Here is a 16,126-nt window from a genome sequence, read left to right as displayed (position 1 = left end):
CATGAATGGACCAGCAAAATCAATATGCACCCGTTGCCATGGAGATGAGGGCCACTCCCATGGGTGTAGAGGGGCCTGTGGTGGTGCATTTTGGACTTTCTGGCATCCTGAGCAGCTCTTGGTCAGGTCCTCGATTTGTTTATCGATTCCCAGCCACCACACATAAGCCCTGGCTAGGCTTTTCATTTTTACCCCTCCCAGATGACCCTCATGAAGCTCATTGAGCACTCTATCCCTTAGCTTGGGTGGAATTACCACTCGGGATCCACACATCAAGGTCCCCCGGCACACTGACAGCTGTTCTCTCCTTGTCGAGAATGCTGGCAACAGTGAGTCGCCATGTGCTGGCCATCCCTTCACCGTCAAATCATATACCCGAGACAGTGTCGGGTCATTTCGGGTTTCCTTCTCGATACAAGCGTTAGTTACCGGTAGGTATTCAACTATAGTCGAATGGAATATTTCGACAGGATCCACTGCTGGTGCTTCCTCCGCAGTAGGCAGTGGCAGGCGTGATAGCCCATCAGCATTTCCATGCTGTTTCGTGCCCTTATATTCAATCTTATAGTGGTGCGCCCCTAGAAAAAGTGACCATCTTTGTAGTCGTTGCGCAGTCATCACCGGAACGCCCTTCTTCAGATTAAAAATGGAGACAAGAGGCTGGTGATCAGTCAGCAAGGTGAATTTCTGCCCGTGCAGATAGTGATTGAACGTTTTCACTCCCCACACTAGGCTGAGGGCCTCCCTGTCAATCTGGGTGTAGTTACGCTCGGCTGAGGTTAGTGATCGTGACGCAAAGGCTATTGGCCTCTCTGAGCCGTCCAAGAATTTGTGCGACAGCACCACTCCAATGCCGTAAAGCGACGCATCACATGCCAACCGAATTGGTAATGCTGGGTTGTAATGGGCCAATACCTCTTTCGATGTGATTAGTGTTTTGCTCTTCTGGAAAGCTCGTCTACATTTGTCACTCCACTTCCATGGCACCCCAGTTTGCAGTAGGGTGTTCAGTGGGTGCAGTATTGTAGACAAATTTGACAAGAACTTATGGTAGTAGTTTACCAGCCCGAGGAACGACCTCAGTTGTGACACATTTTCCGGTGCTGGAGCCTTGACTACTGCCTCAATCTTCTCTGGGGACTTATGTAACCCCTCTTTATCGATAACGTGGCCACAATACGAGATCTGTTTTCTAAAAAACTCACATTTGGGGCGGTTAGCTCGGAGCCCATATTCCTGCAATCTAGTGAGCACCTGCTCCAGGTTGGCAAGGTGATCACTGTCATTTTTGCCCGTGACCAGGATGTCGTCCAAATAACACTGGGTCCCTGGGATCCCTTGCAGGACTTGTTCCATTGCCCCTCTGCCAAATAGCCGGAGCTGATGCTACCCCGAATACCAGCCGGTTGTATTGGTAAAGACCTTTATGGGTGTTGATTGTGAGGTATTTTTTTGATGCTTCTTCTACCTCCATTTGCAGATACGCCTGGTCCAGATCAATCTTAGTGAAGCGTTTCCCTCCAGATAGCGAGGCGAAAATATCTTCAATCCGCGGAAGTGGATATTGTACGGTGTGAAGGACCGGGTTCACTGTTACCTTAAAGTCCCCACAGATGCGAACCTTCCTTGGTTCCCCAGGCGTGCTGCTCAACGACTTTTTCATCACAGGGACGATGGGTGTAGCCCACTCGCTCCAGTCTACCTTGGACAGTACACCTGAACGTTCCAGACTCTCCAGCTCTGCTTCGATGGCTGGGCGGATCGCATAAGGTCTGGCCTTAAAAAATTTTGGGCTTGCGTTTTCTTCAATTTTAATCGTCGCTGTCATGCCTTTTAGTGTTCTGAGTCCTTGCTGGAACACTTCTTTCGCGTCAGTTAGGATCTTTGACAGTTGCCCAGGTGTGACGTCGTCATCCTTTTTGTCAGCCAGAGTCAGTGCCTGTATGGAATGCCAATCCAGTTGTATTTTCCGGATCCATTCACGTCCCAGTAATGGTGGTCCTCCATCTTGCAATACATACAGGTCTAGTTTTGGTGTTTCCTTACCGTTATATATAACGGTCACCCTTATTTTTCCTTTGGGGTAGACTTTTTGCCCCGGGTACGTCTTCAAAATAATTTTTGTGTCTCTCAAGGGTATGTGTGAGAATAGCCGCTCGTAGTCCCGTCGGTTTATGACTGTTAGGGCTGATCCTGTGTCCAATTCCATCTTTACCTGGACTCCTGCTATCTTGAGAGTGACCCAAATGGTTCGGTGATCCTCCGTTGTGATCACATTATGTAGTTTCAGACAACTCAGTTCCCTGCTTTTGGAGTCGTTATCACTCTTTTGTTCGTCTGAACTATTCTCCGTCATCTTATGTACCTTCTTGTACTTCCCTTTGGTCGGTTTCTTATTGCTGGTGTTCTACTTTTCCACACTGTCTGCACACTTTGTCTTTGAACCAGCAATCATTATGGTCGTGTGTTGTTCTGCCGCAGCGATAGCACTTCTCTGTTCCATATGACATTTTGTTTGTGCCATATTCTTGCAGTCTCTGTTGTATCTCTGCAGCGCCCCGTGCTGCTGCTTCATATGATACCGCAATGCTGAAAGCCTTTTCCAGCGTAAGGTCCTTTTCAGATAAAAGCCGTTTCTGGGTTCCTTCACTTTGAAGCCCACACACAAACTTGTCCCTTAAAGTATCTGCTAGTCCCGTTCCAAACTGGCAGTGTTTCGATAGCTTGCGCAGTTCCGTTAAATACTCAGCATTACTTTCATCTTTATGCTGGTTCCTTTTGTGAAACTTAAATCTTTCTGCTATCAGCAGCGGTGTGGGGTTTAAGTGGTCCTGTAGGATTGACACTATGTTTTCAAAATCCTTTTCTACTGGCTTCTCTGGGGTTACTAGGTTTCGTAGTAAGCCATACGTTTTTGCACCCATTGAATTCAACAATACCAGCGCTTTCTTGTCATCTGGCACTTCATTCGCCTTGCAGTATACTTCTAAGCGTTCGACATATGTCGTCCAATCTTCGACTTCATTGTCGAATGCTGTGATACTGCCACTCTTCGGCATTTTTGGGTGTGGTTAGACTGGCTTAAAATGGCGTATCCCGCGCTGCTGCCAATGCCGCCCTCGGCGGTCCTCGTGGGAAATGGCGACGCCCTGTGGGTTTCGTGCACTGCTCCTGCGCTGCTGCCAACGCCGCTCTCTGCGGTCCTCGTGGCAATGGCAGCGCCTCGCGTTTTCCTGCGCGCCTCTCTCCCCCGTTGACGCTGCTCAGCCCTTGAACACCGGCTGCGCTCTGCTCTCTCTCGCCTCTCTCCCCCGTTGACGCCGCTCGGTCCTGAACACCGGCTGCGCCCTGTGCACTCTGCCCTCTCTCTCTCTCCCCCGTCGATGCTGCTCGGCCTTTTTCTGTGCCGCTCAGTCGGGCTCTAGCCCATTGCTGTCCGGGAAGGGTCTGCGCAGTACCTGTTGCCAGCCCGTTTCGCTGGACCACCGTGACTGGAAAGCCAAGCCTGGCTCTCGACAGCCTCCCCTGCGATGCTCAAATCTCCGCTGGATGACTGGGCGGTTGCCCGTGGTCGACGCCCGTGCTTCTGGACTCGACCTTCTTCCACTGTTCTCCAGGAGCGAATCCCTGGGAGGTGATGCAGAGTTGCAGGTAGGTTCGAACTTGCTCGTCGCCACTGTTACGTCCGTGTATCTTAATGTTGTGTCCTTCAATAATCAGACAACAGACTGCAGGGAACGATTCAACAGGTGTTTACTCAACGTGGTTCAAACTGCAACTGAAACAACAGATTACTACTCAGCGTTATATACAGGTGTGGTCACTGCCGGTACTACAGTATACATGAGCTGTAGAAAGTAGTTCCCCCCCTTAAAGGTACATACATTACAAGAGAGGTGTTAGAAGAGCTTCCCAGATATTGCAGGGGGAGGGGAGGGGGGGGGGAAGAGAGGGGAAGGGCGCAGAGAGAGGGGAGGGCAATATTCAAGATTTGAACTGGCTTTAGCATTATGGAAAGTTAAGAGTTGTTCATAGAAAATAAATGTTTAACAGGAAAGAGGAAACCAAGGTCCAGCTTTAGCAACAGAGGTGATGTGAGAGTTCCACGTGTGATCGGGGAAACAGTTGTTCAAACTGTAGCATCTCTTAGAGAACAAAGATAATTAGAGTAACTCCATGTTGAACTAAATATCTCAGAGAATATCTTAAAATGAGGTGACCAATGATGATGGCAATTGATGGAAACACAATCTGCACCAACCGATTGTGTTGCAGTATCTCACCCACATTATGGTTCCAGAAGATTTTTGTTGAAGGTCTGGACATCTCATAACAATTGTCCACAGAAACCACAGAAACCACACAGTGCAGATAGAGGCCATTTCGGCCCATCGAGCCTGCACCGACACATATCCCACCCGATCCCTGTAACCCCTACACCAACACATATCCCACCCTATCCCCGTAACCCCACGTATTTAATCCCCCTAACACTAAGGGTCAATTTATCACAGCCAATCAACCTAACCCGCACATCTTTGGACTGTGGGAGGAAACCGGAGCACCCGGAGGAAACCCACGCAAACACGGGGAGAATGTGCAAACTCCACACAGACAGTCACCCGAGGCCGGATTCGAACCCGGGTCCCTGGCGCTGTGAGGCAACAGTGCTAACCACTATGCCACCGTGCTGTCGTTCCATTTCATTTTGTGTGCCTCATTGTTCCTGGCTTTATGTCTGCTTCCTTTCTGCTACAGTTACTTCAGATCATTAGCATGCTTATAAAAAGCAAATGCTCACAATAAATTATGATCAACGTTAAAAATTTTTGTGTCTGCTTCTGTTTGTAACTAGAGGAATTGATGTGTCCAACTGTAAGGCGAGGCTAAGATAATATCACAGGTACAATTGGAGTACTTCATGGTTCCTGGACTTTCAGTGTGTGCGTTAATTGTAGCTGTATCGAGGAAGGGGCTGGATAGTGCACTGTCTTTCACCTCTGGAACCTGGGTGAAGTCCTGCTTTGCTGGCTGTATGAATCCTCTTGTAAAATGAGTTCAAATGATCTCACCCCACCCAGCTCCTGGTGGGGAGAATTCCACAGTGTAAACTGCCCATTATTTCCCACAGATTGTACTTCAGCCACAGGAAGGGTGGCTGGGAAATGAAATGTCTCACTGGTGCAGTATGAGGTGCTCTTCTGAGGATGAGTGTAAAATAGTAAGACATAAAGGAGCAGAGAAAATAATTCAAATCGATAGGTGAGAAACTTAGAGCGAAGGCCAAATTTAAACAGACAGACAGTTTAAAACAAAATGTTTATTTCTAGTGTGGGAACAAAACACCGCTTGAAATTAATAAAACCATGGTTATATGAGCTGACAGAAATTGAATCCCTGTGATGGCAAATATGCTGATCTTGAGGCAGTTGAACAATTTTTAGGTTTGGGAAGCTGGCTGAGAGTACGCTTATCGTACGTTTCAGGCTGTACATTGGGTGTTGGTGTGTTGTGCATCTGGAGTGAATCAGATTGAACGTATGCATCTCAGTGACTAGTTGTCAGTCACCACGAACAATGCCAACACAGAAAAGAAACCACAGATGGGACTCTTCAACCTTTACAAAGCACACAACCAGAAGACAGTAACAGTCACTTCCACGCATGTCGAAAATAAAACATTACCTCATGTTATTGGGCTTCTCGGATTTTTTGAAGTCTTGTTTGTTGCTTTCTGCTGCTTCCTTTTCGATGCTGTTATTAGGACTCAATTGGCTGTAAAGAAATATGATAAAATACAGTCCGGCCCACAGCACTTTCAACATTAGTAGTGTTACATAAAAGTAAAGAAACAATGAAAATTTGTTCTGTTTAGAGGAATAGTCCAATCTATCAATGGGTATTTAATGTACCATGAACATGTCAGCTAATGAACTCTACCACGTATTCAAGATCTGTCTGAAGTTAAGTTCTCCTGCACCACGATTACCCAAACATTCAGAACCTTTACCAGGATTACAATCAATTCAGATTATTTAATTCCTATAGCTCCCAACAGAGATGCTTCTGGATGTTTGGGTTGGCCAATGAATTGACCACTTTTTTTTAGTACTGCACCATCAGGTGCAGTACCCCCTAGGCTGCCCAGATCCAGATGATATCAAAAACAAACCAGTTCTCTGTGCGTCTGAATGAAGAAAATCCAACAATCACAATTTCTTTTGCGGAACTATTTGAGGACATGACAAGATGTAACTGGAGGAAACTTTAACAAGCACAAATCTCACCCTTGTGGCTGCTGGAATGACAAAAGGACCAGAATAAACTGGACTGGATACCAAAGAATACGTCACAGATTTCACATCGTCTAGTGATCCTGGAATCCTCCAAACTCTATTCCTGGAATGGTGTGAATGGTGGTATGCAAGAGCTTTTGGATCTCCTCCAGAGAACTCAGGGGACAGGCAACAAAACTAAACGAATAGGCTTACTCAAATGCAAGGAAAAGTGGAAATCCTGCAGACTGCAGCGATTAAAAGCAACAAAGGGAAACAAAGAAAGTAATAGCAGGTGCAAAAAGCGAATATGAAAATAAACTTGCAAGGGATATCAAAGCTAAGAGCAAATGTTTTTATAAATATATTAAAAGAAAGAGAGTTGTATAGGGGAATGTGGGCCATAAAGATGGATGCAGGGAAGACTTTAATGGATAATTAAAAAATGGCAGACTTGTTAAGTGAATACTTTGTATCTGTTTTCAAAATGCAGGAAGAGGACAAAATATCAGCAATTAATGGATTTAATATGTAAATAATGGCAATGGCGAAAATAATGAGACTTTAGATGACAAATCTCCAGGAACTGACAGCTTCTACTCCAGGGTATTAAAATAAATAGGTGAGGAAATTGCAGGTGCATTAGTCATTATTTTACAAAGCTTTGTAGATTCAGGAATTGTGCCTTTGTATTGGAAAAATATAAATATCATTCCATTATGTAGGAAAGGCGGGAGAGAGAAACTAGGGGCTGGATTTTGTCAGCCCCGAGGAGGCGGGTATGGAGGCGGGACTGCCGGTAAAGTTGCAGGATTTGGGGGCGGCTGGCAAACCCACCCCCATCCCTCCTCCGTGCCCACTTGCCAGGAGGCGGGAAGCCGTCCTGCCCTGGGTCCTGTTTCCTCGAGGCGGGAAAGGGATTAAAACAGGTCGTTAACAGGCAGAAAAAAGGATTATCCCTATTTTTAGCACCAAAGTGCAGGCTTCCCGACCTCGGAGAACCCCGCCAGGGTGTAGGAGACGAGAAGGAGGTCTGCAGGGTCTGGAAGTGAGATGTAGAGGTGAGTGATGGGTGCAAGTATGGAGTAGTAAGTATGTAAGGTGAGTGTTAAGTGTTATAAAATGTTCACTTACCTTTGTTTCTGCCTACAGCCTTCAGCCGCTGTGGAGCCGGAGTCCTGACATCTTCATTGTAGATTTCACAGACTAGCTGTTGGATCCTCCGAACCAACAGCCAGGTGATTTCTGCAAAGTTGAAAGGTTCGATGAGTCCTGAACTCAAGGACTCATCAAACTACACAGAATGTCAGTGTTTAACAGCTTCACAGAGCTGTCAAATGCTGACATTTCTTCTTTCAAGAAATCTTGACAGATGGCATGTCATACGCTGACGTGCTCCGTCAGTGACTTCCCCCTAATTGGCCTGCTGAGCCCGCTGGGCAGGCTTAACAAGGTCAATCAGGGGAAAATCTTGCTGGTTGGCCAGAAGCTGATGGAGGCAGGATTGAAAGCTGGCAAGCAGCAGTCCCACCTCCAAAAGCTTCCCATTGACAAAATCCAGCCCTAGGTAATTACAGACCTGTCAGTTTACTGGAATTTAACAGCAGAGACATGGCTGGATTTTACCAGCGAGGTGGGTTTGGAGGCAGGACTGCTGGGAAAGTCAAAAAGAATGGGAGCGGGTCCCGAACCCGCTCCCAACCCCCCTCCAACCAATCTTCCCGGGAGTTGGGACCCCAATTTGCGCAGGGGCCCGACTCCTAGTGGCAGGCAGCGGATTATAGCCACTTAACTGCCTGTTAACAGGCAGTTAAGAGGCTTTTTCCAATTTTTAGACTTCTACTGCGGGTTACCTGATGTCGGGGAACCCCGCCAGGGTAAGTGAGGCATGCTGTGGGTCTGTTGTTATGTTGGTGTTTGGATGACAGCTGCAGAAGTGATGTGAAGGATGCAATGAGACAATGGTTTGTATCAGAGGTAAGGAAATGTTGGGGAAGTCATTTTTAATGTGGTTAGATGTTTCTGCAGGTGACAAGCTGTGAAGTGTTTGTGTAGCCTCATCTCATTGGGAGAAGTGACAGATGGCTTCTGCAATCTCAGCTGCAGCTGCCAACTGTTTTATCCTAAGGAGAGAGTAATTGGAGAGCCTGGGTGCAAGGGCTCATCTTTGGACAGTGACTGTCAGTGTTTGACAGCACCTCAATGCTGTCAAACACTGTCAAATCATCTGTCAAACAAGTGTGGTGCATATTTTTTTTTATTCGCTTATGGGATCTGGGCGTCGCTGGCAAGGCCGGCATTTATTGCCCATCCCTAGTTGCCCTCGAGAAGGTGGTGGTGAACCGTCTTCTTGAACCACTGCAGTCCGTGTGGTGAAGGTACTCCCACAGTGCTGTTAGGTAGGGAGTTCCAGGATTTTGACCCAGCGACGATGAAGGATCGGCGATATACTTCTAAGTCAGGATGGTGTGTGACTTGGAGGGGAACTTGGAGGTGGTGGTGTTCCCATGCACCTGCTGCCCTTGTCCTTCTAGGTGGAAGAGGTCGCGGGTTTGGGAGGTGCTGCTGAAGAAGCCTTGGCGAGTTGCTGCAGTGCATCTTGTAGATGGTACACACTGCAGCCACAGTGCGCCGGTGGTGGAGGGAGTGAATGTTTAAGATGGTGGATGGGGTGCCAATCAAGTGAGCTGCTTTGTCCTGGATGGTGTCAAGCTTCTTAGTGCTGTTGGAGCTGCACTCCTCCAGGCAAGTGGAGAGTATTCCATCACACTCCTTACTTGTGCCTTGCAGATGGTGGAAAGGCTTTGGGGAGTCAGGAGGTGAGACACTTGCCGCAGAATACCTAGCCTCTGACCTGCTCTTGTTGCCACAGTATTTATGTGGCTGGTCCAGTCCATGCCTTTAAGAAAACCGGCAGATGAAGCGTTATCAACTGACGTCAAGCCCACAGGGCGGGCTTAACAAGGCCAATCAGAGCAAAATAGCGTCAGTTTGTCAGAAGTCGCTGGGGGCGGGACTAGAACCCGGAAGGCAGCAGTCCCGCCCCCAACTTGTCTCGGTAAGTAAAATCCGGCCCAGAGTGACTGAGCTCTTGGACAAGTATCAGTTGACCAAAGAGGTTCAGCTTGGATTTATGAATGCCTGACTAATCCAATGAATTTTTTGAGGAAGTCACTAGCATGGTGGACTGGAGAGTGTCTATGGATGTTGTCTGTGTGGACTTCAAGAAGGCATTTGATAAGGTTCCACACAAGAGGTTATTAGCAAAAATGAGAGCGCATGGAATTGGAGGAAACCTTGTGACGTGCATCGATTATTGGTTGGGAGGTAGGAGACAGATAGTAGGGGTAAAGGGTTCGTTCTCTGATTGGCGGGATGTGACAAGTGGTGCTACCCAGGGATCTGTACTGGGGCCTCAGCTTTTCATCATACATATCAATGCCTTGAAGAAATAGATGGAGAGAAATTCATTATAATCCCATTTGGGGCACTAATTTTTAAAAGTTGAAAAAAATTAGCGCCAGGCGCTAATGTTTCTCAACTTTAAAAAGATTCGGTTTTGCACTCCAGGAAGGGATATAGACAGGCAAGGTGAGTGGACAAACATTTGGCAGATGGAGCATAACGTGGGAAAGTGCGAGGTTATCCACTTTGGCAGGGGGTTGACTTATGAGGAAAGGTTGAGCAGGCTGGGCCTATACTCACTAGAATTTAGAAGAATGAGAGGTGATCTTATTGAAACATATAAGATACTGAGGGGGCTCGACAAGGTAGACGCAGAGAGGATGTTTCCCCTCGTGGGGAAATCTAGAACTTGGGGGCACAGTTTTAGAATAAAGGGTCGCCCTTTTAGAACCGAGATGAGGAGGAACTTATTCTCTCAGAGGGTCGTAAATTTGTGGAATTCTCTGCCCCAGAGAGCCGTGGAGGCTGGGTCATTAAATACATTTAAAGTGGAGATAGACAGATTTTTGCAAGATAAGGGAGTGAAGGGTTATGGGGAGCGGGCAGGGAAGTGGCTTTGAGCCCTAGATCAGCCATGATCTTATTGAATGGCGGAGCAGGCTCGAGGGGCCAAGTGGCCTATTCCTGCTCCTATTTCTTATGTTCTTATGAAGGAAGTGGAGCGCTAAATCAAGCACTCCACTTCCTTCCTGGAGCGCAACAGGCAGTAGGCGGGGTGGTAGATGTACAGTGCTGCTCAATGGGCCGTGCAGCGCTGCCGCGTTGGAAGACTCCTTTCCTCCCTTAAAGGAAAAGGTCATCGCTGCAGGCTCTGCAAGGGAAAGCAACTTACCTGGTCCCCAACGGCAGCCATGATCCGGCCCGGTCAGCCCGATGCACTACAGCAGAGTGCCAGGCTGGTCGAGCGCTGGGGGAAAAATGCACCAAAAAAAACAGAATACGAGCACTTGATTATTTTTTTCCCTACCTCGGCCACCTCACCTTTAAGTATCGCCTCTGGAATGCGCGGCCTCCCGATGAATGCCTCCTGCAGCTGCCGGTGTTGTCGCCCGGCGATGCTACAGGGGGCAAAACTGAAGTTCGGGTCCGGGGCACAACCGGGGCAATGCGCATGGCGATGACGTCATGATCTCCAGGTGTAGGAGATCAGGGCGCAACGCCATACCGCCCCCACAAAACTCCCGCTGAATTTCGCGGGAGGCGTAAAGGTACCGAATTTCTCCACCAGAAAGTGGTATATCCAAGGATCTGAGAAAGACAGATCAGAACAATGTTTAATACTGAGAGACTAGGTGCAATAGAGAACAAAGGGATTTAGGTGTCTAGGCACACAAATCACTAAAAGCTACTGCACAGGTACAAAAAGTAATCAAAACGGCTATTGGAATGTTAGCCTTTATCTCAAGGGGTTGAAATTCAAAAGTGAGGAAGTGATGCTTTAGTGGTACAGAGCCTTGGTCAGTCCCCATCTGGAGTATTGCAATACTGCAAAACTTCATTTTTGGGCACAGCACCTCAGGAAAGATATACTGCCCTTGGAACGGGTACAGCGCAGATTCAACAGAATGATACCAGAGCTTATATTATGAGGACAGGATGCATAAACCTGGCTTGTATTCCTTTGCGGGCTGATCAATTGAGGTATTTAAAATGATTAATGGATTCAATAGGGCAGATACAGAGAAACTATTTCCTCTGGTGGGAGAATCCAGAATGAGGGCATATATAAAATTACCACTAGGCCATTTAGGAGTGAAATCAGGAAGCACTTTTTCACACAAAGGGTAGTGGAAATCTGGAACTCCCCCCCCAAAAGGCTGTGGATGCTAAGGGTCAATTGAAATTTTCAATATTAACATCGATAGAATTTTGTTAGGTAGGAGTATCAAGGGATATGGAGCAAAGGCGGGTAACTGGAGTTGGGATACAGATCAGCCATGATCTAATTGAATTGCGGAACAGGCTCGAAGGGCTGAGTGGTCTCCTCCTGTTCCTATGTTCGTAAGTAACAGATCCTGGGGACGTACTTTTCCCTTCTTTCCTGAAGAGGTGCTGGCGACATACCCCACTCCTCCAAAAGTAAAATCAGAATTCTTTCTATATCTGACCCTGAAACCCTTTCCTCATTGCTTCAGTGATACGCCTGACCACACAGCACCTAATGACACCTTTCTTCCTGGGAAATAAGTCAGTGCCTGCTTGTTACTTGAAATCACATAATTTGCTCTCCAATAACACTCAATTGCTCTATCCCTCATTAGTCTGCCATGTTATTTGCTGGTTTAACTATGATTATTCAAAGCAGGAAAATTATAGGTGCTTCTATGTTTGAATAGAATACTGTATGAACAGGCTTGCTGGTTTTCCAGGCTAAACTTAGGAAAAATGAACAATGAAACTGGAAAAATTAAACACTGAATCCTGGAAAACATAACTATCAAAACCAAAAAAACAGAATAAACCCACACTAAAAACAGAAAAAATAAGACCTGAAGTAGGAAATAAAAAACAGCAACTGAATCAAAGCTTTTCACAAATCAGCCAAGATCTTATGAATGGCAGAATAGGCTTGAGGGGCTGAATGGCCTACTCCTGTTCCTAGGTAAGTTTTGTTGAATCGGAGAAGCTTAGAACGCTTTGTATTTAACCAAAGCTTTGGAAGACTTATTGAAGACTTGTAGAGTTGAAGAGGTATAGTTGTAAATGTAAGTGTTACAAAGAAAGTGTAAAGCAGATACCTAAAACACACTGGGTGTAGACATAGGACTCATCACACTGTCTCCTACACTAACTCATTCTTGTCCCACACTCTACAAAGCTTGGAGTCACCTAATCAATACTTGTTAATTTATGTCATCTTCTCTTCCACTCACCTTTTCTCCGTCTCACTGATGTCCTGCACTATAGGTACTGGCCCTTCATCAAAGTTTCTCAATCAAAAAAACATGTACCTTGACTCATTAGGCCATAGTTCATGTTCACGCTCATTGATGTGACATGGCTTATGAATACTGATGTCATTGGCTGTGTGGAGAGGTTTCACTTGTGCTTGCTGGGCATCCTTGATGATGGCAATTGTCTGCTGGATCTCCCACTGTCTGGCAGCATTACTGATAGCCAAACGCCGCTTCTCCTGCAAAAAAAAACAAGAAATATATTTAGGAAAACATTTTTCAGGCCACAATGATGATACGAACGAAAGAACATTGTAAAGAAAAACCTATACCACTTGTTTTTGTTGATAATCAAACCCATTCTCTTCTGTGGAAGAACCCTATAGCACAGGAGTCCATCTGTTATGACTGACCTCAGAAAGGTGCTTTACAGCCAATTAAATACTGTTTGAAGTGTAGTCACTGTTGTAATGTAAGAAAATTTGCCAGCCAATTTGCACACAGCAAGCTCCCACAAACAGCAACGAGATAAATTACCAGATCATCTGTTTTATTGATGTTGGTTGAGGGATTAATGCTGGCCAGGACACCAGGAAAACGCCCTTGCTCTTCTTCGAATTATGCCATGGTATCCTTTACAACCACGAGGGAGCAGACAGGCCCTCGGTTTAACGTCTCATCCGAAAGATGGTATCTCTGACAGTGCAGCACTCCCTCATGGATAGTTACCCACTTCCCTTCCTCACTAATTCGCTCTGCCTGCGAATGGCCATATCCTGGAATGTGCATTCTAGGAACTCCAGTTTTCCATATGTGACTGAGTGATCCCCAGTTTTCCAATACAGAAACCTTGAGCTCAAACACTGACTTTAGGAGCTATTTCCCGAACATGTAGTCATCTTGGATACATGATGCATTCAGAACCTCTTACATTGCACAGGTGCCATTCTTCATGGGCTTCAGCTATCCCCCCATACTAATCTAAATGTTTTCTTATAACAATGATTTAACCCCTCAAGCATAATTTTAGGCCAATTTCAAGGCTGCACTTTTGCTGAGGCTAAACTCCACACTCTCCTGGACTTCTGCACCCCATTCATCTCTTGATCCTCAAGACTAACGTCCGGTGGGGTCAATGCTGGAGGGCACCAGTGGCCGCAATCTCAGAGTAACTGCTGGAAAAGCTGTAGTGCAAATTTGGAGCCAAAGTTTAAACTAGTATTGAACACCTAAAATGATGCAAGTAAAAGTAAATTAAAACTAAAACACAATACAATAAACAATAAATTAATTACATATGTCCCAAGCACTCTGGCTAACATTACATTACAAACTACTCCTGACCTTTTTGAACTTCACTTGACTCTTACTGCTCAAGACTCCATCGAAACAAGTAACACACAAGTCATGGTCATGCAGAACATATCTCAAAACAATTCTTTTATAGATGCATAGCAGGTCTGGGATAGAATTTAAAAAGCTTTCAACTGGTTGAATCTCTGGGCTTCTCTGCTCCCAGGAATTCCTGGCCATATCAACTAAGTCCACAATCAAGTTGGTGTTTTCCAGACAATAGGGGAATAGCTAGCTGGTTTAAACTGACGTGGAGTTGGCAAGCAGGCTGCTTTAGGATTCTCTGTTATTTACCTGACTGGGAATATCGAACAGACAACCTCTAGGTTTGACAGCAGCATTAGGGGCCCGGAAATGATTGGATGAAACCTTAGAGGAACACAGCCCCTATTCCAGAGAGGGAATAAATCATTCTTACAGGAAAATGGAGGTTGGCAGGAATAAATGTGGTCTCAAACATAGATCAGAGGGCAATATCATTCTTCTTGCTTATTATTTATACGATTAGCACTTAAAAAAAAAATGTATACACAGGATGTGGGTGTTCATCGCAAGGCTGGCATTTGCTGCCCCTCCCTCGTTACCTGAGAAAGTTTGATATAACTGAGTGGCTTGCTAGGCCACTTCAGAGGGCAGTTAAGAGTCAACCACATATATGCTAGACCAGGTAAGAACAGCAGATTCCTTGCCTAAAGGACATTTGGGTTTACAACAACCTGAAGCTTCATAGTCACTTTTACTGAAACCAGCCTGTTATTTCCAGATATTTTTAACTGAATTCTCAAACTGCCATGGTGGGATATGAATTCACGTTAGCTGATTAGTCCAGGCCTTTGGACTACTAGTCCAGTAATGTAATCAGTACACTACCATCCCCTGGATAATGTGCATGTGTTCAAGTTAGGTTGGTATTGTTCAATAAATTTTGGAAGAATCCCCCCTAATTTGGCTACTTTCCCCCCCAAAAAGTATTTTCTAGAACTGATTAAAGAGCACATCAATTTTATTAAAATTCTTGGATAGACACACTGCGAGGGGATTTTAATGCCCCGCCCCCTCCCCGTAAATATCGGGGCCACTGACAGTGTTTCCTCTGAGCCAAAATCCTCAACAGTCCTGAACAGATTTTGTGTTTCTCCTGCTAGACTAAATAGAGGGGGTATAAATTCTCATCTATACTGCTGAAGATCTGAGGAAAAGGAGGCTTTTGAAATGTGATAGGATCTCATTTCTGGAGAGTGGTGACTAAACTTCTGTCCAAACCACAACAAATCTGAGCAGTTCTGAAGCTGAGGCTGTGTCTCAGGAGACCCAGCCTTCTGTGTGGCCCTGTGTGTTTTGTACTTTGTCATTTTTTGGTATAATTTCGATAAAGTTAGAAAGTATCACAGCACTCAGACAATCTCATTATCATCCCATCTGTATTAAAGCTGCAGTCTGAGCACATTATTTCATCTGGATCCACCAGCTAGAGTTGGGGTTAAATTTAAGTGACAGGTTTTGTCCAAATTGAAGTTGGAATCAACACAATATTAGTGCTTTTGCTGGGGGTTTACTCCACATATCCATGACATTGTGGGAAAGACATTCCTTCTAATCTTAATTCGTGTTTAAGGCTTGTTAATGTGATACTTGTTTCTCTAGTTCTGTGCTCAAGAGCCAAGTTGAATAGCTTGCTTACACCTCTCGCAGTATTTTAAATCTAGGTCACATCACTTCTCAATCTTCTTTTCTCAAATGGTCAGAAGTTCAACTTTGCGAGGCTCTCTTCCCTAACATTGAGTTGAGTCCCAGAATCACCTTCAATGTTCTTCTGTGAACTCGCTGCATTGCATTAATATCCTTTTGAAGGTGCCTCAAGTTGCACACACTATTCCAAATATGGCCTCACCAGTGATCTGTATAATGTTAGAATAACCTGCTTTGACAGTCAAATAACCTTATGATGTATCCCAGTACATGATTAGAATTGCTTATAGCAGCTTCACATTGACTGGATACTTTCAGAAATATTCACAAATCACACCCATTTTCACATTTGTTAATGGATATACTTTCATGTATATGCTTCCTGCTTCCTGTTCCATTGCACATGAGCCTACATTTCTCCACATTAATCCATCTGCCATCCCTTAATCC

At 45.5% G+C, this 16,126-nt stretch overlaps 1 protein-coding gene across 7 annotated transcripts in view; it reads right to left on the bottom strand.

The window, feature by feature from the left end:
- The window catches only part of lrrc49 (leucine rich repeat containing 49), a 423,652-nt gene that overhangs the window by 114,957 nt on the left and 292,569 nt on the right, over positions 1-16,126 (bottom strand). For 6 of the 7 annotated variants that reach the window (XR_015074388.1, XM_085972505.1, XM_085972501.1 and 3 more), the window contains 2 exons: positions 12,692-12,873; positions 5,686-5,775 (listed from right to left, as the gene is read on the bottom strand). Coding sequence is in view for 6 of the 7 variants with exons in the window: in XM_085972505.1 (XP_085828631.1) it covers positions 5,686-5,775; positions 12,692-12,873 (272 nt within the window). In the remaining variant the exon portion in view is untranslated. The remainder of the gene's footprint in view (positions 1-5,685; positions 5,776-12,691; positions 12,874-16,126) is intronic. The other variant, XM_085972503.1, reaches the window with a different exon arrangement.

This window comes from Somniosus microcephalus, chromosome 32 (assembly GCF_052327205.1).
Source record: "Somniosus microcephalus isolate GS21.2 chromosome 32, FLI_Smic_1.0, whole genome shotgun sequence".
NCBI classification, from domain to species: Eukaryota; Metazoa; Chordata; class Chondrichthyes; order Squaliformes; family Somniosidae; genus Somniosus; species Somniosus microcephalus.
Note: the sequence above shows the minus strand (reverse complement) of the source record. Positions and strands in the feature narration are given on the sequence as shown.